At 46.4% G+C, this 23,948-nt stretch overlaps 1 protein-coding gene across 1 annotated transcript in view; it reads left to right on the top strand.

The window, feature by feature from the left end:
* Positions 1 to 750: 750 nt before the first annotated feature.
* Positions 751 to 23,948, top strand: part of crim1 (cysteine rich transmembrane BMP regulator 1 (chordin-like)) — a 31,369-nt gene continuing 8,171 nt past the window's right edge. Inside the window, exons 1-9 of the mRNA XM_069152026.1 lie at positions 751 to 1,428; positions 5,406 to 5,567; positions 5,802 to 5,975; positions 12,776 to 13,018; positions 16,175 to 16,354; positions 18,637 to 18,840; positions 19,650 to 19,778; positions 20,095 to 20,248; positions 22,684 to 22,805. Coding sequence (XP_069008127.1) covers positions 1,131 to 1,428; positions 5,406 to 5,567; positions 5,802 to 5,975; positions 12,776 to 13,018; positions 16,175 to 16,354; positions 18,637 to 18,840; positions 19,650 to 19,778; positions 20,095 to 20,248; positions 22,684 to 22,805 — 1,666 coding nt within the window. The 5' untranslated portion in view covers positions 751 to 1,130. The remainder of the gene's footprint in view (positions 1,429 to 5,405; positions 5,568 to 5,801; positions 5,976 to 12,775; positions 13,019 to 16,174; positions 16,355 to 18,636; positions 18,841 to 19,649; positions 19,779 to 20,094; positions 20,249 to 22,683; positions 22,806 to 23,948) is intronic.

Raw genomic sequence — 23,948 nt, forward strand, 5'->3', positions numbered from 1 at the left:
TGCCCACACACATAGAGACCATCCATCTGCCAATGTAAGCACATAAACACTGCTTCAACAAACACCAGATGACCTTTTACCTTCCCAAAGCCACCTAAAAGCACAAGTAAGCACACAAACACGCACAGAAGGGAAAGCTGTGAGAGGATACATGGCTCCGTAATGGTTCCTATGTTTAATTATGAGGCTTTGACAGACTTCATGGCTGCATTGTTAGAGATAAAGAACAAAATAAAGGGAAAAGAGCCTAATGCAGTCTGTAAAATCAAAGATATTACGCAGGCTACACTACACTTTACTCCTATTTTATTAGGGAAACACAGAGTGATCAAACCCATGGCTACTTTATTTATTATCTTTATGACACTAAAGCAGGGATGGAAGATTGACTCATTCTCGCTTACATTGGAGTAAAGCAACACCTCAGGTAAGTTGTTCTTTGAACACATTTCAAGTAATTTAACAACTTCATCCGTTTTAAAAATGACAAATGGCTAATCACGGCACATGAATTCTTCAAATGACAAAATATGAAGCACAAAATGGAACTTGCATTCAAGACATTCAAAGTTGCATCATTGCGCAACACAGAGACGAGTTGCGGGGCAGGGATAAATCAGTTCAAATCCTCCCTCCTTTCGTTCCTTGTGACTGGTCGGTGCCTGTGTCAGTCAGGGGGAGGGGTGCACCGCTAATTTCTATGTGCCTGTATGTCAATTTAGGACTCAGATTGCGTTTTTGTGTGTGGCTGTCAGTAGCAGCAAGCCTCAGTGGACGTCCACAGCCTCGGTCTTGGATTTCTACGTGTATTTCCCCAGATGAGACGTTTGGGACGCGCGTCTACCTGCTCACATTGAACCTTTGTCTTTGGATATTGCTGCCACTTAAGACGCATCCGCGCACACTTGTGCCTCGTGGTGCATTTGCTTCTGAAGTGAGCTGCTGTGTGATAAACAGCACGCCCGAGGGGAAGACTCGTCCCAAAACTTCACGGAAGACTTGGCAACTTTGGAGATACACCTAGAGGTGGACATCGCGGAGAGTTCATGTGGTTTATCATCTGACAGAAGCGGACCATTTCTCTGGAAAACTTACTGAAGGTTTTTTTTTTTTTTTTTTTTTTTTTAAACATGTTCGGCAAATGCTCCGTTGTGTTGTTGAATGTCCTCTTTCTGGCGCGGGCGCTCTCGGCTCATGAGTGCACGCCGTGTAACCTCCGGACATGTCCAGTCAAATCCTCGCACGGCTGCGAGGGTGGCCGAACCTTGGCCAGAGATCCGTGCGGATGCTGTGATCACTGTGCCCGGCTGGAGTGGGAGTCCTGCGGCGGCCAGGACTGGGCGCACGGTTACTGCGCCCTGGGGCTGACCTGCGCCGCTGTCAACCAGACCGGAGCTGCCACGATCCCAGAAATTGGAGTTTGTAAAGGTGAGTCTCTCGCGTGATTAAACCATATGACACAGAGAGTAGAGAAAAGGTGTTCATTCTGTTGCCGAGTGTCCTTCAAAGAAATGCTGGTGCCCAAAGGCAACCATACCCTTCTTTTAGTTTTCTTGAAGGCATCACTATTCAGATGTCAAATAAGCCCTGACTGCAATGACTGTTAGTCTTTACCTTGTTGCTGGCTGCCTGGAGCTGCTCCCCAGGTCTGAGGGACTCTTGACTGCCAAGAGAGGAGTCATGTTCAGCTGCTCTTTCTTCTCCTCAAAGCTTCATTCACTTTCAGTTCAGAGGCATGACAATACATCTGGCAGCAGTGATTTGGCACAAGGTCTCAGCTCTAGTAGGACCTGTTCTTTTCGCTTCACAGCTCAAGGACACATTTACCAGTGAATTAAGAGATAACACAAAAGAGATATGACAGAATCTGTGTGAGGGCCACATTAAATATGACCTTTGTTGTGACCAATAATGATGATTGCATTTTTAAGACTGGAATAAATTGTAATTTCAGAAATAAGCTGCCATTTTCTTGTGTGTATTGTTTACTCGGCTGGCTTGAGTGTATGTCTCAGAGCTCTAATGGTTTGACAGCATGATTGCAAAAGTCCCCAGCAGATTTTGATTTACAATTCTGTGAACCACAGTGCTCCACTGTTCCTGCCAGCAGAGCTGGGCTGCTGTGGATGTGCTCATTTTATGCACAATCTGACCAACTTTCCGAACTTTAAAGAAATGTGTGTGTGTTGGGGGGGGGGGGGGGGTGTTAGGGGATGAGGTTCTCGGTAGTAATGAAAGGAGAAAGCCCCTGAGGACCAAATAAGCAGTGGAGGGACCCCCACAGCTCCTTCACCTGCACTCTGTCCAGCCTGTTTTGGGATGATTGAAGAGGACTGACAGGACTGCAGGAGAGTGTGCAGCGCTCAGTGGATGTCTGGATTTCCTAAACCTGCCCTTCCATCATCCCTCTGTGGGGTGGTCCACGTCAGGGCTCCACAAGGATTTTGCAGGGGTCTCCAAACCCTGGGCTATCCCAGGAGACAATGCTGCTGATTGTGCCTCCTATACAGGTTAGGCGGGCGTCTGGTGGACATCTCTTCTGCAAATTAACATCTTTGTAATGAGCGGGAGACCTAATGGCTGCTCTGATTGAGTCATGCTTCTGATCCTGTGGCTCCGGGGGCCTCAGAGCGTGCTGCTGACCTCTAAATCAGACACAGGTATACACGTAGCCGCAAATTCCCAAAGGGTTCTAGTTGGGGGTAAATCAACACCTCCCAGTGTGTTTTCAGGGGCCACGGTAGGCAGGCTGCTGGAGGCTGATCCCAGATTTCCCTCCTCAAGCTCCAAGAGTCTTAAAGTGATTAGACCTGCAATCAGGAGTGGGGGGTAAATGTTTCCGCCTTTCTGATCCTTTGTTTTTCTGCTCACAGTTTGGTTTTCTGGGTGGTCACAATATGCAAGTGTGGAGATGTAACAACATTATAATGCAGCAGGTGACATGTGGCACATTATGTGAGAGGGATATCTTGGTCATCAGTCGGGCTTTAATGTGTTAATGTTCAGGTCCAGTAGTCATTGGACTTCTGTTTTCCAGACCTGAAGTTGTTATGCGAGATACTGGTATTTCAAAAGAGCTGGAAATGTGCTGCAATTTAATCTTCGTGGGGAGGTGTTTCATTCCAAGCTTTGTTGCCTGTAAATATCACAACTTTTGAGGGCGTATGGACCCAAAGAAATGGTAGCAGCGTACCAAAAACATTATTAGTTATTGGAATTAGTTTTTCTAAATTGGCATTTCTCACTGAAGCTGAACCAAAACATCTTGAAAAGTGAATGAAATATAGCACCTTGTGAGTATACAGGCACCTGTTCTGCTCTGGTTTATGCTATTGACATCTCAACCTGTCAGTCAGGTGAAATCAGTCGCAGATAAAAAGTTTGGTTTTCATGCCCTTGGTGTTTTCCTCCGTCCGTCCTCCCGTGGCGAGTTTCTTCAAGCTCCAGAGACACTTAACATAACATGTAACTGAATGCTTGTCTTACAGGGACGCCATGTCCACTGCAATCCTTCACATGCCTTCTACTACTGCTCCCTTCCTCTGGTATTATCTAACGTTTCAAAGACTTCCTTTTTAGCTCGCTATCAGCCACAGGGCCTCTAGAGGTCAGCTTTCCCATCCTGGCTCTGGATGCCAAGACAAGCAGTCTCGGTGGCTGAGAGAGGAATCCCCCTGGGATGCAGCCATAGACTTTGGCCAGAGTCATGCCAAGGCAGATAATAGATAACCAGGCTCGACCAGAACAGACTAGGGTACCAGACTGAGACAGACCAGCCGAGAACAAACTGCGCTCACTGGGTTCAAGCTAAAATTAGTTGATGAGACAATGTCTTCAGTGTCCAGCCTTTCATTGATTGTTTTGACTCCTACCTCCTTTTCTTCATGCCAGATTTAGCACCCAACACAGACAGGCGCTACCACCATCTCAAATGAAAATACCCTCCCAGGCACAGGAAAGCCTCAGGATGGAAAAAAATGTGGAGGTGAGGATCATTTTAAGGTGAAAGGAAATCACAGGGAAGGTTTCGGTGTGGTTTATAGAAAAGGCTGCCTGTGCTGTGCTGTGCCAGCCCAGTGGCCGTCTGGGAGAACTATTAACAGAGCCGCCTGGCTCAGGTTTAAGGTAATATTACCTTCATTGCGTCTACTGGCTGGTGTTTACTGTAGAGCACCGTCCATCGCCAAGAAGTCCGAGACACAACCGACTCTAACTTATGGAAAGCATTTTGAAGGATGTTTTCTTTTCAAGTCACACTGATTCACTTCTACAGTTGATTTGGTCACGACCAGAGATGGCCCATTGTGAGATATGTTTCGAATTAATGTGTTTCATCTGAGGCATTGAAAAGCAAAGCCATGGTGTTTCATTTCTTTCCATTTGGTTTGAGTCATCACGTTAATGTTTCTCTGACCTTTAACCCTCTATGACTGTGGGATTATCACTGTACACTTTATTTCAGGTAGGATTGCAACAGTAGTCAGGTAGATACACTATATTGTTTATGTTGGATAGTTAAACCTTTAACACCTTTTCCTCTGGTGCATTGTTCTAGTTGTTTGGAGAAGAAAGCCAGAGTATTATGATAAGCTTCAATCACACTTCTGTGCTGTTGATTTGAGGCCTGGGAGCTAGATGCTTGGGAAGGGGTTACTCTGTGTTACAGTTTGTCTCATCCTGTTTACTCTGCTGCCAGTCTTATTGCCCTTGGACAGCTATGAAGGAGGGTAATTTGTGGGTATACGTGTGTGTTTATCCACGCATGATTGTGAAAGGAAAACTACGGGTAATGTTGGGGCCCTTCAAATCCCATGGTCGTGGTGGAGACTCGGCTCACACGGCTCTAACGTGACACTTTACTCCCTCGTACATTCCTTCCTATCGTAAAGTTCCATCCAAGTCGGGCTAAGCCTCGGAGTGCCATCTTCGGGGAGAGGGGGGCGAGGAGGTGGGGGAAGGCTCACTAGGAGAAAGAACAATATGTGGGTATGGCGTAAGTGGCTTTGGTACAGAAGAGGCGTTGCAGCGGCCAGCAGAGATGGAAACCCTGGGAGGGCCCCATGCTGTGGAACAAAAGCAAACAAATGGGCTCAGTAGCTGAAGTAGTGTGGCACAATGAAGAGGGAGGAGGGATGGCAGGCCAGAAATACACTGGTCACTTCAGTACTGGTCATGCCAACGTAATGTGTTGCAACAGAGGCTGTAAGCTGGTTAACCTTTCTGCAAAATCAGGAAACAAATCTCAGTTTCTGGCAATATTTCTCCCTTGATTATAATTTACCTTTAACTCGGTCCAGTGATGTTTTTTTTGTACCCCATTTAAATTGTTAAAACGGAGTCCGAGTGAGATTTGCAGTTTCTTTTTGTATCCTAACGTCGTCTGTTCCCACTGCTGTCCCCCACAGTGCTATCCGACCACCCAGAGGCAGGTCTCGTGGATGAGCGCTGTCCGCTGATGACCGGCTGCGATAGAGCAGGAGGTCAGTGTGTGTGTGACGCCCGTCACTCCTGCCTGGGCTCTTTTACCTACACAGACCAAGAAACCTGCATGAAGTCCAGCAAGTCAGGTGAGCCCACGCTTTCCATCTATGTACGCACACATGGGCACAGAGTGTGAGTAAGAGGGAATAATGCTAACCATTGACAGAAGCTAATCCATAACAGATGTGGCTCCCGAGGGAACTAATGCTACTTGCATATCATAGTGATGACACGCATGCTGAGGCTTTGTGTTGTGGTTCCACACTCACCGTTGTCTGTGACTCATCGATGACGGCGGCGTGTCCACGGTTGGATTTCAGACGGTCGGAGACACGAGCACCGGGAGAGACACAGAGAGAAGTACGTGGGACCGTCCAACCCGGCGTGCATGTTCTCGGGGTGTAACCTGACCGCCGAGGGCTGCGTGTGCGAGTCACAGAGCTGCCACCACCACTTCGCCTACATCAACCGCAGCCAGTGCCAGGAAGCCGCAGGTAACCTTCAGATGACCTGCAACTGGAACTGACAAGCACACAGTAGCTCTACTCAGCTCAGACTATTTAGCGCCTTTTAAAATAGACTCTACATTTACATTACAGAATATAATGTTTCTACATGCCTAATGTAGGCGTTAATATACAGTAAAATGCACTTTAAGGCTCAAACGTTAAAAATCACGTTTGATAGTACAGTTAATCTGTTGTACCTTTTCTACTGGAATACATCATGTCACCTATCATGTCCCAGTCTAGCGTCATGCACAGCACCTCCAATAGTGGTGTGCAGAGAGCGGTAAAATTAGAGTTGGAGGAGGAAAAGAAACAGATCAAGAGTAAATGCCAAGAAAACTATAGGGAAAGAGAGATGGTGTGAATCTGACCGACAGAAGCAGAACCAGAGTCTACTTTTTTTTTTTTTTTTTTTTTTTTAAAACAAAAAAGGAATTGCCAAGACTAACGATGGAAACATGGGGTGGTGGAGATCCTCGGGCGCAGGACAGAGTCCTTAAGGTGAAAGTGAATAGAGTGCAGCATGAATGGTTCCCCTGTGCTCGAAGGTGAAAAGGAGAATCCTTTGAATGAAGATGACAAGAATGTGTGTTTACCTCCGCTCTTAGCAGTCTCTCTGATTGACACTTCGAAGTGAAAAACGTTATTGGCAGAGCGAGTGTAGTTTCCTCATTTGGATTGTGAGGTGTCTGGTAGATAGGCAGGCGCTAAGTGGTGGCTGCCTCCTGATGGACACTTTCAAAATAGGACGAGACTGCCACTGACTGAACTGCTGCATCTGTTGTGTAGAGCTCCACTTACTCGGCACGCTTTTCAAAGCCAGAAAACTGGAAAGTCTTACTGGAACCTGAAGAACAATAGATCGGTTCTACAGTGAACAGATTCAGTCCAAAGCATGTGACGGTGACTGCTTGTGTTTTTCAGTTGTTTTTTTTATGTTGCTCTCCTATGAGCCTAATGGCTCTCACTTTCTTTGCTACATTGCTGACATTTCCGACAAAGAACGGCTGTTTATATAGGCAATACTCTGGCAACAAGCAACGGAGACATATTTGAGTTTATTTAGTCTGCGTCTAACAGCGAGGTTATTACCGAGCATCTACAATACAGCTGTGTGATGCTTGTCTTGAGCCATTTATGCAGAAGATCCCACAGGAAGCGTGTTCATCAAACATGATATTGTTTAAACGTATCATCAAGTCGAGTCTCGCGCTGAAAGATAGACCGTTTGTCTTCTCTGCTTTGTAACTCATCTCAAAGCCTGAGGCCAGCGGACGACAGCTTAAACTCACACCAGAAAAAACTGTAAACAACATTTCTCAGCAGCTTATGAGTTCTCACCGCAACACACACACACCCATCTGATGGCCCCTCATTAAGTAAGAGACCGGGATGTGTGCCTGTCTTAAAGAACATATGTGCAAGGAGAGCAATGCATACATACACGCATTTAATGCATACATCAACACATGTTTGCAGCGAGTCTACATATGAGAGCATCTGTGTCTGTGCGTGATAATTATATTGTTTGTCTCAATGTCGACATTTTTTTTCTTTGTCTGTCAATCAACAGGCGCCCAGACGGGGACTCTGTGGTTAGAATCCTATTTGCTTAGTCCTACTGGTCTCCGTGGCGACCGTGTCCATCAACCCCTGGTTGTCTTCAGACACAAGCGGTTATTAGAGGGTGACGGCAAATGTAGCCCGTAAACAAACATGTTCTCACGGCAAGAGAGCTGCGCTGATCGCACAGATCTTGTGTCCCGACACTTCAAGAAAACCTGTTTTCTGACATCAGACAGAACTTCACTTCTTCGGACCTGTAAATTCACACGGTTGTGGTTTGTCCCGGCTGTCTTTCGACTTTTCCTCTGACTCACCCAGTGGTCTTGTTGGTTCGTCACCCTGCTGTGACTCCCCGTGATCTGCTGAAACTCAACGTCTTCTCTGCTTCGCTGTTGTTGATGTTGGATCACCTCATGATGCACCTTGTAGTTTTAGTTGGATCCTGATCTCTGCTGTTGTAAATAAATGCTGATTTAGCGTCAACAGGGTGCGTCAGACATGTTACCCACAAGTCTGGGAGGAAAGTGGATGCGATAAGTGAGGGAGGAGATAGGAAATCACAACGGAGACTAATGATTTTGTTGAAGTATTTGTGTCCAGGCCCCAGGGTCGTGGTAGGGTGGTGTTTGGTAAATTAACATTTTTTCTAGGATGGTTTACATATTTCATTCATGATAAGGCCCCTAACTGTTATTTTAGAGGAATTCCCCTGCCGTTGCTCACTGACAGGAACACGCAACAGCAGTCCGCGCAATTTCCAAGTGTTTAGGTGATTCATGCCACTGGTATCACTTCATGCTAACTTAATGTAAGCCATGCTGAAGCAGTCGAGACTTTCTCTTTACTTCCTTTCATGGCTTCTAATGGGAACCAACTAAAATCTCTGCCTCACAGGCATGTGGTAATTCACAAGGGGTTCGGCCGACTTAGAAGCAGTGCCCACTGTGATGCCAGGCATAAACTAGCCTTGCTCTCAGAAGTCTACGTGCCCACCTATGCCACCTCCGGCCTGCCTCTCTCTGCCCCTGTGAAAGCACTGTTAGTTCTGCTTGGCTGCAGCCTCTTTGTGGCAGGGCTATTACTGGCCGAGCCAGACCGCCACCGGCTGGCAGGGGCACGAGACGTCTCCGTGCTGAGTGTTTGTGTGCCGTCTGCGGAAGCTGTGGCCTCGCTGTACCCTCCAAGCTGCTCGTTTCCTCAGTGCGTGCATTCTTATATGTGCGTAGAGAGTGATTTCAAAGAGGAAACAAAACTCCTGTGTGGCTATTGAGACAAAGAACTTTCCTCAAAGGCATGTTGGGCTTGCTGTCAACCCGCTCACTAGTCTTGGTCAGCCTCTAACCAAAGCAGGCAGCATTGGGCCAGCGGGAAAAGCCAAAACACACAGATGAAATCTCAGACCATTCCTGCAGGTCCATCTCTAACCCCCACATCATTCACTAAATCTAGGCCTGAAACCTCAGCTCATTGACTCGACCGTAACCATCAACAAATCAAAGACACCGTAACTGCAGAAGAAGCCAGCTCCTGATGTTCCCAGGCTCGTTTCTTCCAGTGTCATTCTTTTTCCTTTTTCTCCAAAAGGGAAAAGTTTCCTATGACCAATATCCATACATGCATGACTCAACTGCCTCTCCCACAATGTATTGAAGAGCTGACTACGCCCAGGTCTCCCGTAAACTTGTTTTCTACATTTACATCAAATGAGAGCTGAGTCCGAAGGACAACTGGACTGTTTGGTTTTCCAGTGTTTCAGAAACAGCATCCTGGAGCACAGCCTTTTTATATGAATCTTTTTCCAGATAGAGCAATAGACCATACATGGTGGCACACCTCTGTCTGAGGGAAAGTTTTTATGTCATTGTTCTAATTCTGTCTAATCTGACGGCAAGGAAAGGGTCTGTTTCAAAGGAATGTACACATGCTACGTACCCTCTCGACGCACACACGAACATACACAAACACATCAATGTGCAAATGTTCACCTACACGTGGACGTTGTCATTACCTCACCCAGACACACTCACTCAGAGCTGCCGCGGTGCTACTCGGGACACCGAGATCACCAGAGAAGCAGACGTGCAGGCAGCAGATGCAGCAGATGCAGCGCTGCATGCCGGCCTCCAGCCGCCTCGAGCTTCTGCCCGTGGTGCGAAACTCCCAGCGAGTGTTTTCTACCTGGCGACCCCGTTTCTGCCTTTTGGGCCGGACCCCCAACCAGACCTGCTCCTCGGTCCTCACACATATACTCACACACGGTGAACAATGCGCGACTCTCAGCTGTAACTGCTGGTGGGCGCTGGGCCAGGCCACCACAGCTTTACGTGAGAGACGGCCCTGATGTGTCCCTTTGCGCAGCAACTTTATAAAACCTGAGGACAGACCAGAAACCCACGGAGGGCAGCTGGACTGAGACAGCTTTGTTCTCTGCTGACTTGTGTCCAAAGTCAGTCGGTGAACAGAACTCACATTGTGCGCTTTTTCCATGAGTAAACTCAGGCTGTCAACACAGCCTCCTCTGCCTGGTCGGGCCACGCTGGTTTGGGGAAAGACTGCACGCCTTGTACCCGGGCTGCAAGGGAAGAAAAAAACCATTTAGAAAGGAGGATTTTTCTTTCTTCAATGAGCTGCAGAGATGCCAGAAATACGCATTGTTTACAAAAGAGACGATTCTGTGGTAATGAGGCAATTTCCACATCTCACTGTTTCCAGACGAGCATCAGGTATCTGTGTGTGTGTGTGTGTGTGTGTGTGTGTGTGTGTGTGTAATTCTGCAGGTTGGACATTGCGGTCAGAGGTTTTCCATTCTTTGCTATCGTTACAGTTGTAAAAGAGCACATGTTGCCTAATCTGCAGAGAATTCATCAAGCATACCAAATCATGGCTTTTGTGTTCATGCAGGCTGGAGTATGGCCATCATTGTGATACGAAGATTGGTTTTGTGGTCGCTGACTCACTAATTACAGCCATTTACGCTAAGCGATAGAACACAAACAGCACAGGATAAAACTCCATTTGCTGCTGACTTTTTCCTCGTTTCCTCTGTCAGCCTATTGTGCTTATAATTGTGCCGCCTAAAATTTTTATTAATTGGACTTGCAAGACTTGGACCATTTCCACAGATGGATACAATTCTATTCATTTGAATGACAATGGTATGTCTGCCAGCTGCTTTTCCCAGCGCACTCTAACCCCGGCCATTATCACGACTGAAAGAGTAATCAGCCTTCTCCGGGGCACATACAATACACAGAAAGTGTTTTTCAGGGCAGAACCTTGTGCAAGATTGTCCCAGGGCATTTTCTGTGGCTTTAAAAAGCTCGGGGGTTTTCATATGCAAAACCAGTCTCTAACTGAGCAGCGTCAGACTGCGTTAGACTTGATTGGATGTAAAACATTTGCCAATCAGCACTTCCAACTGAAGTTTATTTAACTCCAGCACAGGAATTAGGCCAAAAACCGTTAAAAGGGTTGTAGGCTCCCTTAATTCAGGGGTTTTCCCCCCATTTTCTATGACACTATTCAGCTACAAAGTTTTATCAATGAGAGCTTTGTGGCGGTCCTCACTGTTCCCAGGTTGCTTGAGTAAACAGTACAGTACAGATACCTCACACTCCTGCTATATTTATGTGGAGCCAGAAAAGAAATCAATGTTTCCCTTATCCTCAATTTCATCTGTCAGTTTTGTTCCTCCCACCCACCGAAATACAGCAGTCCCAGTCTTCGGGCCCCTCTCCTCCATGTTTATTCTAGGCCAGGCAGACATCAAACAGCTACTTACCCGCAGAGCTTCAGGCGAGTGCAGAGAATTCATCTTTCAAAACTGGAATAGATGAGAATCTACAGTAGGATTTGTAGGTCTGGTTCTGGAGTTGAGGGCTGGCAGACCAGAACCATTATCAGGGCATGAGACGTCTGGACCCTGAACTGCTCACCGATTCAGTTTATCCATCTGGTGGCGAAAACTCAGGAGGGATCCGTTTACTGGTCTTCAAATGTCAGGGATGAGGCACATCCTCCGAGAGACTCGTGTTGCGCTGTGGAGCCCGTCTGGGAAGACCATCAACAGAACTCGGCCCCTGGAAACATTACCAAAACCCCAAGTCCTGTTACGCAACCTCAGCCTGTATCATTCCTTCTCCTCAAAAACCAGATGTATGCAAAGATTGTCAAGTATGTCTCACAGATATAACACAATCCTCTTTCTTATAAGGCAGCCATTGGTTGACACATTTTCTCCTATACATCTGTGTGATTTTGAATTATGTGCAATTACCAGATGCTCTTCGTTCTCATCCATCATTCATGCACTAGCTAGTGCCGTCTTTCCACTCTTCTTGACTTTCTTGTTGCAAAGTGTGTATCTGCTGTGCTCTCATCAGGGGATCTGGGGAATGACTTAGTGATTGACAGGTCAGGACGTGAGTCTACTTTCCACAAAATCTCCCCACTGCCTGTCCTGTATACATTACAGTGACACTGAAAACCAAAATAAACATGTCCCTTTAGTTTGAGTAATCCAATCTTTGTATGGAAGCTACTGTTCTCGTACAATATCTGTAAAGAGGGGCGCTCCACTTTTCTTTTCCTGAACAGGCTCCAAAATACACCCCTGAGCCTCTTGCCCAGATTACCAGAACCCCTGCACCTCTTCCCTCCCTAACAAGGGGTATCGGAGCTATTATGCTGGCTCTGGCAGATGAATAGACAAACACGTCCCGGTATGCTAAGTGGAGGGGAGATTCTCGACTGGCAAGAAGAAAAGCTCTGTTGAAGGTTGGCTGCTATTAATGACTAGTTTTAGAGCGTGAGGGGCTGTTTGGATTGCGAGCCCGTCGAGCCGGGCCGAGTAGGATCAGACGGTCCGTAGACAAGATATGCAGAAAGCCTTGTCGTGTCGAGAGAGCCGCGCTCTCACTTCTTCTGACAGGATGCGGCAAAGCAGTCACGCACCGAAGTGGGGATCTGGTGACTTGGTGAACTCGGCCTTTAGTCCGTAACACGAGTAGCACAGTTCCCAAGTGGCTCAACTGACACTATGAGGAGGCAGCCCACACACACACACACACACACACACACACACACACACACACACACACAAAACCCAAAGGAAGAAGGAAAAATTAAAAAGAGGCCTGAGCTGTGATTTTGTTTGCATTTATTTGTACGCTGCATCTTAACATGTATCCATGTCTGTGTTGTTTTCCTTTTTTCTACAGAGGAGCTGAGGTGTGCTGGGGTCACATGTCCCACCCTGCAGGTGCCCTCCTGCCCCAAAGGTTCAGTCCTGACCAAGAGTTACACGCCCCCTGCTGGCTGCTGCCCGTCCATCCCACCTCAGTGCACTTGCGACCTCCGCGCCTGCCACAGGCCCCAGTGTCCGAGCGGACAGCACCCCGTCGCACTCAGCCAGGCCAGCGGTCGGCCAGGAGACTGCTGCGATGTCTTTGTGTGCCAAAAAGGTGATCGCGCTGAGCGGCACACAACACACTTTGATTGCTCTCCCACGAGCAACGGCAATTGCACAGTTGGTGTGAGATTTATCGTCTTTGAGGAGGCAATTATTTTCCTCCGAGTAAAGCTTTCCTTCCTGCTGACCAAATGTCCAGAGGAAAAAGGAAAGTTGCTGATTGGATAATTACTGTTGCTTTTTTATCAGACTGGACTAATGCCTCTCAGGGTTCAAAGACATTTTTTTTTTTTTTCAGTATTCTACCCATAAATATTTCTAATGCCAAAAGGGATATTTAATTTAATGGGCCTTTTAAAGCAGACGGCTGGTCGAAAATATGCTGGTGCACCATTTTCTCATCTGGTGAAAACGAGATAGAGGAAATACAGGGAACGTGAAGCATAAAAAGATCTGCGCGCCTGTCAGGGTGCAGAGGCAACGAGGAGAGTCAGGAAGGCAGGGAGGGGACCTGTGGTATTGGTCTGTTTACTCTGCGCTCCCAACAAATATTCGCTGTTTTACCAACAGAACAAATTCCCATTCTGGCCCCTCCACATGTATAAATGAGTGCCGTGTCCCGGAATTAATGGACTTAACAAGCCCAGTGACCAGAAAAGTGCTTAGGCTACGAATTTGCTCAACAGAAGTGCAGTGTCAAAGGGTTCCTGTCTGGTCACACGTCCAAAGGGAAAAGGTTCAACAGTTCATTGATGGGAATGCTTTTTATGTGCTCCAGTCTGCCAGTGGGGAGAGTAATCGAGTCCGGCAGGCCGGCGGGGGCTGAATGGCGGCCGTGGGGGCCATGGGATCAGTGTTTTGATAACAAGTGTCTGCTGCTCTTTGGGCCTGGGGCTTGATGCCTTTTGTGCTGCCCCTACTGTCGGTTAGACCTGCATGACTGCGTGCCGTGTCAGAAAGCTCCGCAGACAGGGACACGGACAAGGACACGCACTGGGCCCCCTCGTCAACGTCCCAGCACTTCACAGCATAGACAGAATACAGCATCTTATAAAGTCTAAGCTGCTTTCAAATACCATACCTACCCTCTCATGGAACACATTTTAACACGCCCTGTATTGTCTCTCTGCGTTGGGCTTGGACTGATTAACTTGTTTCCATTGCCCACTTGGCTGGGGCTGATATTTAGTCAGGGTCAGTGTGTGCGGGGACAATAAGCTCCACCTGTGTGTTTTGGACTCCATCGTCGACGGACTCTGCTCCACTATTGGCTGAAGGACGGCTGTGTCTGTGTGGCAGAGGAAACCTGGCAGCATCCTGACCTGATGTCATATGATGTCACAGTTGATCCGTTCGGATGCTGTTTAACTGCGGTCTTCTGTTTATCAACTCATTAGCTTGCACATATTCTGCATAAGGTCCCCCGTAGTCAGCTGTAAACGCAGAGTAGGCTCCGGACCGCACATGTTCTGTGGAGATTTACGTGTTAAGCAATAAGGCTGAGATCACCACACTAATGGTTCTCAGGGAGCTCAGCTTGACTCCGTTATAAACATGCAGCCAACAACAGCCACGTTCTCCAAGTTTGGTAAGTGGGCGTGTTGGTGACGAGTGAAATTTATATTTCTCACTGTAGTTTTGCTTTATATGCCTGTAAACCACCAGAGGCAGCAGAATGACGGTCCATTATAAATGATTCAGGCAGGCTCGGGGTCAATTTTGATCCATCTCTACATCCAATTCTCACCTCAATTTAGAGATGACTGAACCCTACAAAGCATGACTGGAATTTAGACTCAGTGCTGCAAGTTGTTTTAGGGATTACCATTAACAAACTGCGGAAATAACATGTGAGCATCGCCTCATGTGACTTCCTATTGCTTCTGTGAGCGTTAAAAACCCGTCGCCTGGCCTTTTGACTTTGCCCAGCTAAAGTGCTTATTGCATTTTCTCTGCTTGGTTTTGCTGCACGCAAAGCGGGTCGGGTCGTCGGGAATACCGAGTGAGAGAGGAGAACTAGGCCGAAAAATGGCAAAGAAGAGAATAAAAGATCTCCAAATCCCCACTCGGCTTTCAACTCAGCTGGCGCACCTGCTTTGTATTAGAGTGCGGTGCTGTTTGTTGGGAGGCATGGGGTCATTGGCGCAGACACTTCTAAGTCTGCACTCAAAGGTATGGCGTACAGATGCCGCCGTAACCTCTGATCTCATTTATAGAAACCACATCTGCTTGCATCTGTACAAAACATTCACTCGTCTAACTAGTGTCGCTACTCGGCTACGAGTCTGGAGACTTTCTTACGTAACCACATTGTCTTACTTCCCTCATGTCGGTGCGCGTTTGATGAAAAGTTACTGTGCGGTTGGTTAAGATCTTAAAATGTTGAGTCACCCGAGCCGCTGTGGTACATTTTGAATGTGTAATCTATTATTACCATTGAGATGTCATGTTGTAATCTTCCTGTTGCTTTAGCCACAAAACTACCGTCCTGAAGTTTGAATGATCGATTACATTTGTTTCACTTTGTAGAAACTGTACCGGAGGTGGTTATTTATTTTTAAAAAATTTTTTTGTGCCTTTCTTCCTCCCGTTTTCCTCTTTCTCACACACGTATGTATGCATTCATGTATGCATTCAAACATGTCGTTGGGGATAGAGTCCAATCAGCAGGTCGCGGTTTTGAAGTCGCCTTTGCGCAAGCTGCGACCTTGGTTTTCCTGCTGTGCTGCAACTAAGCTCATTTTATTTCATAGTTGAGAGGAATGCAGCTAGAAGAGGTTGAAAATGCCTGGATGCTTTTGGGAAAGACAGGCCACAGCATTGATTCACTCCACCTGTCACCAGCGCACTGAGCCCAGATTCTGCCAAAGTCTCGGACCCACTACTGTTTTCTTTTACTCTGCACCACAAGAGTCCAAAGCCTTTTCAAGACTTGATAGATCCCTGTGAAATTCCTCCTCACGGATTCGGCTTTATTGTCTGATAAATGCCCCAGAGGCCTGACCTCAGCCATCAGAGTCTACCTCAGCACCATTTGCTTCCAGATAAACATTTCCATCAACTCTAGAAAAATGAGCAGATGTTTATGAATTTGTAACCGATTGTATACATTTATCAACCGCGTGTTAAGCTCTGTCATCTCCACATGGAGTTCAGTTTAAGGTCGACAACATCTGTCTGACTCTTCTTTACTTGTTCTTCTCCTTAGTCTCTCCCAAGTGCGTTCACAATGGAAAGGAGTTCTCCGAGGGAGAGGTGTACCGCATGGACCCCTGCTGGCTGTGTCAGTGCCGGGGAGGAATCTCCTTCTGCTCCAAGGCAGAGTGTGCCGAGCTGGATTGTGAAAACTTCTACATTCCTGAGGGCGAGTGTTGCCCCGTCTGCATAGGTACACACGTTTTAACTTATTATTTCATTTAATATGGCAACTTAATTCATCATTTTGTTACAAAATTACACTTTACACTTGGAAGGCATAAACTAGACGTGGTGTGGCGCCGTTGAGAAAGACTGAGTGGCCAGCTGGCAGAGAGGAAAGTTGATGCAGCAGAGGTGGAGGTGATATCAAAATCTGCCTGCTGTTACCTCCAGTGACCCTAACGTAATGGCTTCCACAGTTGTTAACACACCTGACATATAAGATGCATGCAAAAAACACACGTGTTCAATGCCAGGTAGGGAGCTCTGATATGTGTATTTGGAACCGTTAAAGAAAATAAGCTGGCAGTGCATATGGCAACCACATTACAGCCTGCCAGAAGCTTGTGGATTGAGACGGTAGCCAGATTTGGCCTCTTCCTGCGTGGCTACAGTCGATTGGATGCATGAGAGGGAAGAAGACGGCGAGAAGGAGAGATTGTGTTGGGTCAGTGTTGGAGGGACACCTGGAATGCGGAGGCATCGAGATGTATGGCATGCTTTCATCTTTGTGCTTATGGAAAGCTGCTCTTTCTTCCTGCAAGACTCCCCAAGAAGACATTGGATGTAAAAATAATTCTAAATAAAGGTTACCTGCCTGTAATTATACACAGTACTTTATCAATATTACTATATTAACAATGCATAAAAAGGCTATTTGTATCATCGCCAGCATTTGAACCCCACCCGCCCCCCAGCTCTACAGAGCACTTTAGCATATTTCAGCTTGTGGTTTTGCTGTGTCAGCTCATTCTTTCTACTCTTGCCAGCACCGTTTACTATCAGGGTAAAAAAAAAAAAAAAATTCTATGCTACTTCATCAGCATCAGACCACAGTTGAGCATTTAGCAACAGAAACAGATATTTTACTCGCGGTCAAATAAAAGGTAAAAGGAAAGTGAACATGAGACTATATGGGACATAAATGATGCTAATGCATACTAAACTAATTTATAAGGTCATGATAAGTCAGTGTCCTGTTTTTATTTCAGGTTTAGTTAAGAAGGAAATGACACGAGGGAAACATGGTAATCATCTTCATATTACATCAAGGTGTTTTGTTTGAGACTTTAGGATTTAGTCTGTGAAAACTTGGCTGGGAGACTGTTGAACAGCTGCATTGTGGAAAGCGTAGGCTTCAGGGATTTTGACCAGTGCTGGGGACAAACTGGACAGCTGCGCCTCGGCCGCATCACTTTTGAGCACCGTTTCTTACAATCGGTCTCAAGTTCCCAAGTTTCATAGAAGTGAAATGCTAAAATCCTGGAGTGACCCTTTGACGGTTTCATTCTAACAGTCATGGTACTGCATACGTAGTGCACACGGTGGGAGAGAAGAATAGATCCTCCTCAGGTTAATTGCAGCCAGATGGATGGAAACTCAACAGCCAAAACTCAGCTGGGATTAGAAAGGCTTAATAGCACACAGCAAACTTTCTCCCACTCGCACACATTTAGTCAGCCACACTGCACATGTAAACACACAGAACTATGTCCACACCTTTGTTTCACACTGACACAGAGAGAAAATGCTGAGAGCACCCTCTATCCTGCCTCAAAAACACTTTAAACTGTTTATAGTAAATGACAAAATGCACTGAGAGCTTCATACTTCACGTTCAGCTGAGCAAAATGGCTTTTAAACTGTCCCAAACATTATCGCTCCTACTTAAGATTAATGGCTACACATCTACAATTTTTTTTAAAGTGCTTTCTTTGCTTTGGAGGGAAATTTATAGCAGAAAATGTTGGTTTAACCGAGTTCAAGCTTTTACCCTAAAAAGTGACTGGACGTTTTTGGGACCGGCAATTATGAAAGCCATCAACCTTTTTTGTGTTTCAGATTACCAAATCTCTCTTAGGACGACGCAGCAACGTCCATAACATCATCTGTTTCATTTGAACTGAAATCCATATGGATGTTGTCACTAAGCCAGGGGCCTCTCTCCACTTGTAAATGTAAATCACTCATCTAAATACAACAGTGTTTTCAGCAGAGCTCTTGGTCAAAAGCCAGTTTCCATATCTTGTTCGCTCCCTCATGGAGTATCCTGCCTCCTACAGCTCCGCTCACTCTGCCTCCTGTTAATTCAATCACAGTAGAGGATGTCGCATGAGACATGTTGGACTTTTAGTTTTGGGTTTCATTCATGGCAGCCAAACCAAACTAATACATCAGACTTTATAAATCAGATCAAAGATATTCCTCTTCTCTCGCTCTGCTCCTAAACGCAGCCTCTTTCTCTCCCCTCAGATGTGGAGTTGCTGTCGATGGACAGCACGAAGGCCAGTTGCTGGGTGAACAACAAGCTGCGAGCCCACGAGGAGCAGTGGAAAGAGGACGACTGCACCTTCTGCCAGTGCGTGGATGGCGAGCCGCACTGCACGGCCATGGCCTGCAAACAGAGTTGCCAAAACCCCGTGAAGATCCCTGGAGAATGCTGTCCCTTCTGTGAAGGTATCGAGAGCGATATTGGTCGAAAAACTCCCTCTTTTATATTTATTAATGCTAACGTTTAGCTAATAGCCATATGAGCTACACATCAGCCCGCATACCACACGTAGGAGGCTCCTGCAGCTTTTTCTACAGAGGCCACTTCGACATGGGCTCATTAAAGGGGAGGCCACGGGGCATTCTTCAAGCTGCAGGGTTCTTTGTGTTCCCCTTGCCTGCCAAAATGAGACCCACCTGTGTGTGAGGCGATGCCGTGCTTTTGACGCAGGAGGCTGCATAATTGAAGAGGATCTTTTTTTTTTTTTTTTAAGTGTAATTAGTTACAGCTTGTTTGGGCTGCTCCTCCCACCGAACGTGGTGAGAGGCGTTTGATGGGAGTAGTGATGGTGAGTGTGTGTGTGTGTGTGTGTGTGTGTGTGTGTGTGTGTGTGTGTGTGTGTGTGTGTGTGTGTATATCTTTTTCCTGTGGCCTCACAGTAAAGCTCGCCAAAAAATTCAAGAGTGCCTGTACAGTGTGAGAGTCAGACTTCAGTCCAGGAGACTCTGCCGGTAGTCAAACATGCTCCAGACACGTTCAACTGACTAATGGGAGACAGTTCGGCACAATAAGGCATAGAGGTGTACTCCCTCCGTACAGGGCGACCCACCCTGGTGTAATTGCTCTACATTTATCTGTAATTACTGTTTATACATAGAGCAGCGTAAGTAGGTAGCTATTACACCTGGCACAGAAAACCTAGATGCAGTATTACACCTGAGGGACTCGAAGCACTCGCATCACACACTTATTATGTATTTCTTTTGTTCTCCAGAGCCCTCTTATGAGACCGTTAGCCCCATGCTATGTCCTCCCCTGGAAAACTGCTCCCTGTCAGGGAACGACTGTCCGTACGGCTTCCAACAAGACAGAAATGGATGTCTTCTCTGCCAGTGTCTCAACAGTAAGTTCACTTTTCTCTCTTTATGTTTCACCTAAAGGGTTAAACTTCCAGAGCGTATGGCTTTCCAGAGCCACGAACGATCGATACACGTCTTCTGACACGCTGCGTCTGGCAGTCTCGCATTTCAGCGGCGGAGTTGCAACAAAATTTGTCGGCCCTCTCGGTTTTGACAGCAGCGCAGACGTGTTGATATTCATCACAGCTTATTGGTGTCACAGGAATGTTCCTGCGAGAAGCCCCACAGCAAACGCATGCCTCGGCCTTTTGATGGATCGTCGTGTCCGTGGTCAGATGACCTCTTTCTCAACTCTTTCAGATGACTCCTGCCCTGACCTGGGAAGATACTGCTCCCTGCAATGCCCGATGGGATACGAGAGGGATGATTTTGGCTGTGATGTGTGTGAGTGCAGTATCCCCACGCCCAAGTGCCGACCTTTGACCTGCACTAAGACCTGTCCCTATGGATACGTGTAAGTACACCCATTGACCCACCCTCCCCGCCGAATCCAGCGCTCATTTTTCATCCATGTTGTCAGTGTGTTTAAAACACATCTGTGTCTGTCAGTGACGTTGCATACTAATAAGATAGAAAAGCCTTCGTGGGTGGTAATCTTTGGAAATGATGTCATACCACTGAATGATCCATTTCTTCTTGAGTAATGTACACTGTGGGGCTATTTCCAGAGAAAATGGAGGTAATAAGAGCTTTACTTCAAAGTAATTGTCCCCCAGCCACGTTTTGTGTGTTAATTGCTGAATGGTTTAATACTTCAAATTATCAAGTGGAGCCCAGGGCCCAGCGCCTGTTCAAAGGAAGTATGACAAACCATTGCAACAGTAGTTTGGCATCATGATCCAAGGGTCTACCTTGGTGGGCAATTCTAAAGGTCTGTGAATCTGTGTGTGTGTGTGTGTGTGTGTGTGTGTGTGTGTGTGTGTGTGTGTGTGTGTGTGTGTGTGTGTGTGTGTGTGTTCGTAATTGGCTGTGAGGTCCACACTAGCCTCTCAGCCCCCTGCATCTCCTCTCTTCCTAATCCCATTTAAACCAATCAAACATCTGGAAGCGCTCTCTACCGGGACGCTCGGTCCCCAGGCACCACTCTCATTTCATAAATCATCATCCTGTCTCAAAACAACGATCAAAAACACATCGGGACAAAAGCAGCCATTATGAAACCTATACAGTCGGGATCCTTCTGATGGCTCAACCGTGCCGCAGATCAAGATATGTATGCAGACGGGAGAAGAGGATGAGGAGGATCCTTTGGGGAATAGAGGAGCAGGAAGTCTCGGCTTTATCCTTCAAAAGCAGCTGTTTAGGTCTAGCCTCAGAAGTCTGAAATCCTGTGTGAGCTTGCCAGCCACAAACGGCAGATCTGTCCTCTCGCACAGAACCGCTGCATGCAGCCACCACAAAGGAACAAAAAGCACAAAGGACCTCTGTGTTTGTTCTGGATGTATTGATGACATCCAGTGGGATAATGTAATGTACATATCCAACACTGACGGCTCTGGCCTCCAAAGCATGGTGAATGTAAACCTTGTAAAAAATGCTCAGCCATGTGTTGAACACTCCTGTCTAGTGTTAACTGTCCAGATGAAGGACATCCTCGGCCTACTTCATACAGCCCAAGGAGAGTTTTTAGTGTCAGTAGAGTGTTTCCAGCTCCAAATCATCATTGTGACCACACAGGTCATGAATTCCTCTGGCCATCACAGTTGTGGCACACTAGAAATTGTGCCGAGCCAGCAGTCCCAGGCTGGAGGCCCCCAGTGTCTCCCCAAGCCGCTCTATCCCCCTGGAGCCCAAAGCGCTGCTTGGCATTACACACACCATCTTTAGACAAAGCCTTGCTCTGAGGCCGCAGCACTCTCCGTCTCTGTATTTGTACAGTGAGGAACCGGCCAACCCCTCACAATGTTGATTCAATAGCCGTTATTGCTGTTTCAGCATCGATAGGCTCCTCCGTTGGCTGAGCTTGAAGTGCTCGGTCCTCTTAATGGGACACCACAGCAGGGGCGCAAGGGCTCCTTTAATTTCCGTCACCCTTGCAGATGAAGATTAATCGACTAATTATCCCGGGTTAATGAGGCCACTGCATGAAATGGGAATCATCATTTAGTTGGAGTGGCTGAGTGTGAATGAATGAGACTGGGAGGGATGCAGAGGGAGTCTAGGATGAAAGAAGTGTAGACGCAGGTCAGTCTTTCATCTGGGTTTTGATAATTTATCAACCTACAGCTCATCCATGTTTTATTGGGCAGATAATTGGATCCAACTGCTCTATTTCCAGCATCTGTAGCTCCTGCACTTGATCCCGCTCCTCTCCCGATATGAGGATATCCCTTTAAATGTAGCTTTGCTCTGACAACCGGACTCAAGTTTCTTTACTGGTCAGTTTAGTAAAATGACCATCAGAAGGTCCCGTCCCCTTCTGTTTTTCTGTAACATCAACAGACTTTATTATCGACAACAGTGCCGATGTGGCCACTGCTCACTCGTGCATGTCCAGCAGGGGCTTTTGGAGAAATAAGGATGGCAACAGGGTGAATTGAAAGCATCTGAATTGGCTTTGGATTGCTTCTTTCTGAGTCTTTGCATTGGTATGATGTGCAAACCACAGGGATCTCACATGTCGTCTTTTATTTGCCCCTTCTTCAAAGGCAGCTAATATAAAGACAGTAAAGCAGCTCCAGATGTTGATTATTCTGGACTTGAGCATCTGGGTTTCACTGTGTCACAACACCATGTTGTTCCACAGACCATCAGTGTGATGCAATTTTAAACTCTGTTTGAGCCGTACAGGAGTTGTATTGTTTACTTCCTGACTCTCTGTTTACTTCCTCACACACTGTTCGAGTAATTGCGTTTTGCTCGTGTGTGTGTGTGCTTGTTGCCCCGTAGGAGGAACAAGCATGGCTGTGAGATGTGTCGCTGCGTTAAGTGTCCTCCCTTCACCTGTGACAAGCACTGCAGCAATGGCTACCGACAGAACAGGAAGGGCTGCTCCATCTGCATGTGTAAAGGTAACTGAGCTTTGTTAGGAATCAGATGCACATGGTTGTTAAAGGGGAGCTTCAGTGATTTAGTATTGAGAGACCGCAAAGCTGATCAGCTTGCACAATAAAAAAATATAAAAAAAAACGAATGGTTAAGGCGCACTGATACACTCCTGCATTTAGTTCCCGCAGATCCAAAATGGCTGGATCCTACACATCCCATGATAACTTTAGAAAATATAGAAACGCCCCCCACAGACACAGACATCATTACACAAGGTTTTCACACACTTTCACACGACTCCAAATGACGTGGAAATGGAAATTCATGTAAAAAAAAATTGGTGGAGTGCCCCTTTAACTGCCCAAGACCTGGGCGATATCCCAATTCCTGAATATCAATAATAATGGGACAATAGTTTGAGATGGCTACCAGTGCTGCCACAAAATATTTACTCAAAGCAAAATTATGAGAAGTAGTGCCATTAATCAGTTGCCTCTCAAAATAAGGAACAAATTCCAGCGGATCGTTTAGGAAGTAATTCATAAAGTTTTCTTTCTTTTCTGATAAACAAATATATTCAAGTCATACAAAAGGCCGACAGTTATATAGACTTACAGGAGAGACTTTTATAGTGACCTCAATAACTGCAGGCCACATTTAACACATTTATTATCCTCATAGGAGGGTACCTACAAGTCTTCTCATGAGGTGTTTATGTGAAATTTGCAGAGCAATGTTTTTGTTATGAAGCCGATGGAACCATTCATGGACCCCACAGGATGATCCCTGCTATATTTTCACGAGATATTTCCTGCAACATTCATACTTCAGTCAATATCATACAGTCATAAATTATCCAGACTTTTACTGAGCACAATATATTTGTTGGGAGTACATCACCCACCTATAAATCGTTATGATATCGAGCCATCTCATTATATTTAACTCAAGTTCCTGCACGGTCTGAACAGTAAGCGGTATGAGGGTTAGAGGTTAAGGATAGAAGCAGACAGGAGGGCTTTGTAAGCAGAGTTGAATTTCTGATACTGAGCTGCAGCTTTGATTTCCTGTGACCTTTTCCTGCTCTGTCGTGAGACAGAGACTTTTATATATACTTGTTTTGCTTCTTGTTGGTGTTTAGCTTCATCCAGGGCTTGTGTGTGCAG

This window comes from Embiotoca jacksoni, unplaced genomic scaffold (genome assembly GCF_022577435.1).
Source record: "Embiotoca jacksoni isolate LCO1_2020_lvr unplaced genomic scaffold, fEmbJac1.0.p SCAF_18, whole genome shotgun sequence".
NCBI classification, from domain to species: domain Eukaryota; kingdom Metazoa; phylum Chordata; class Actinopteri; family Embiotocidae; genus Embiotoca; species Embiotoca jacksoni.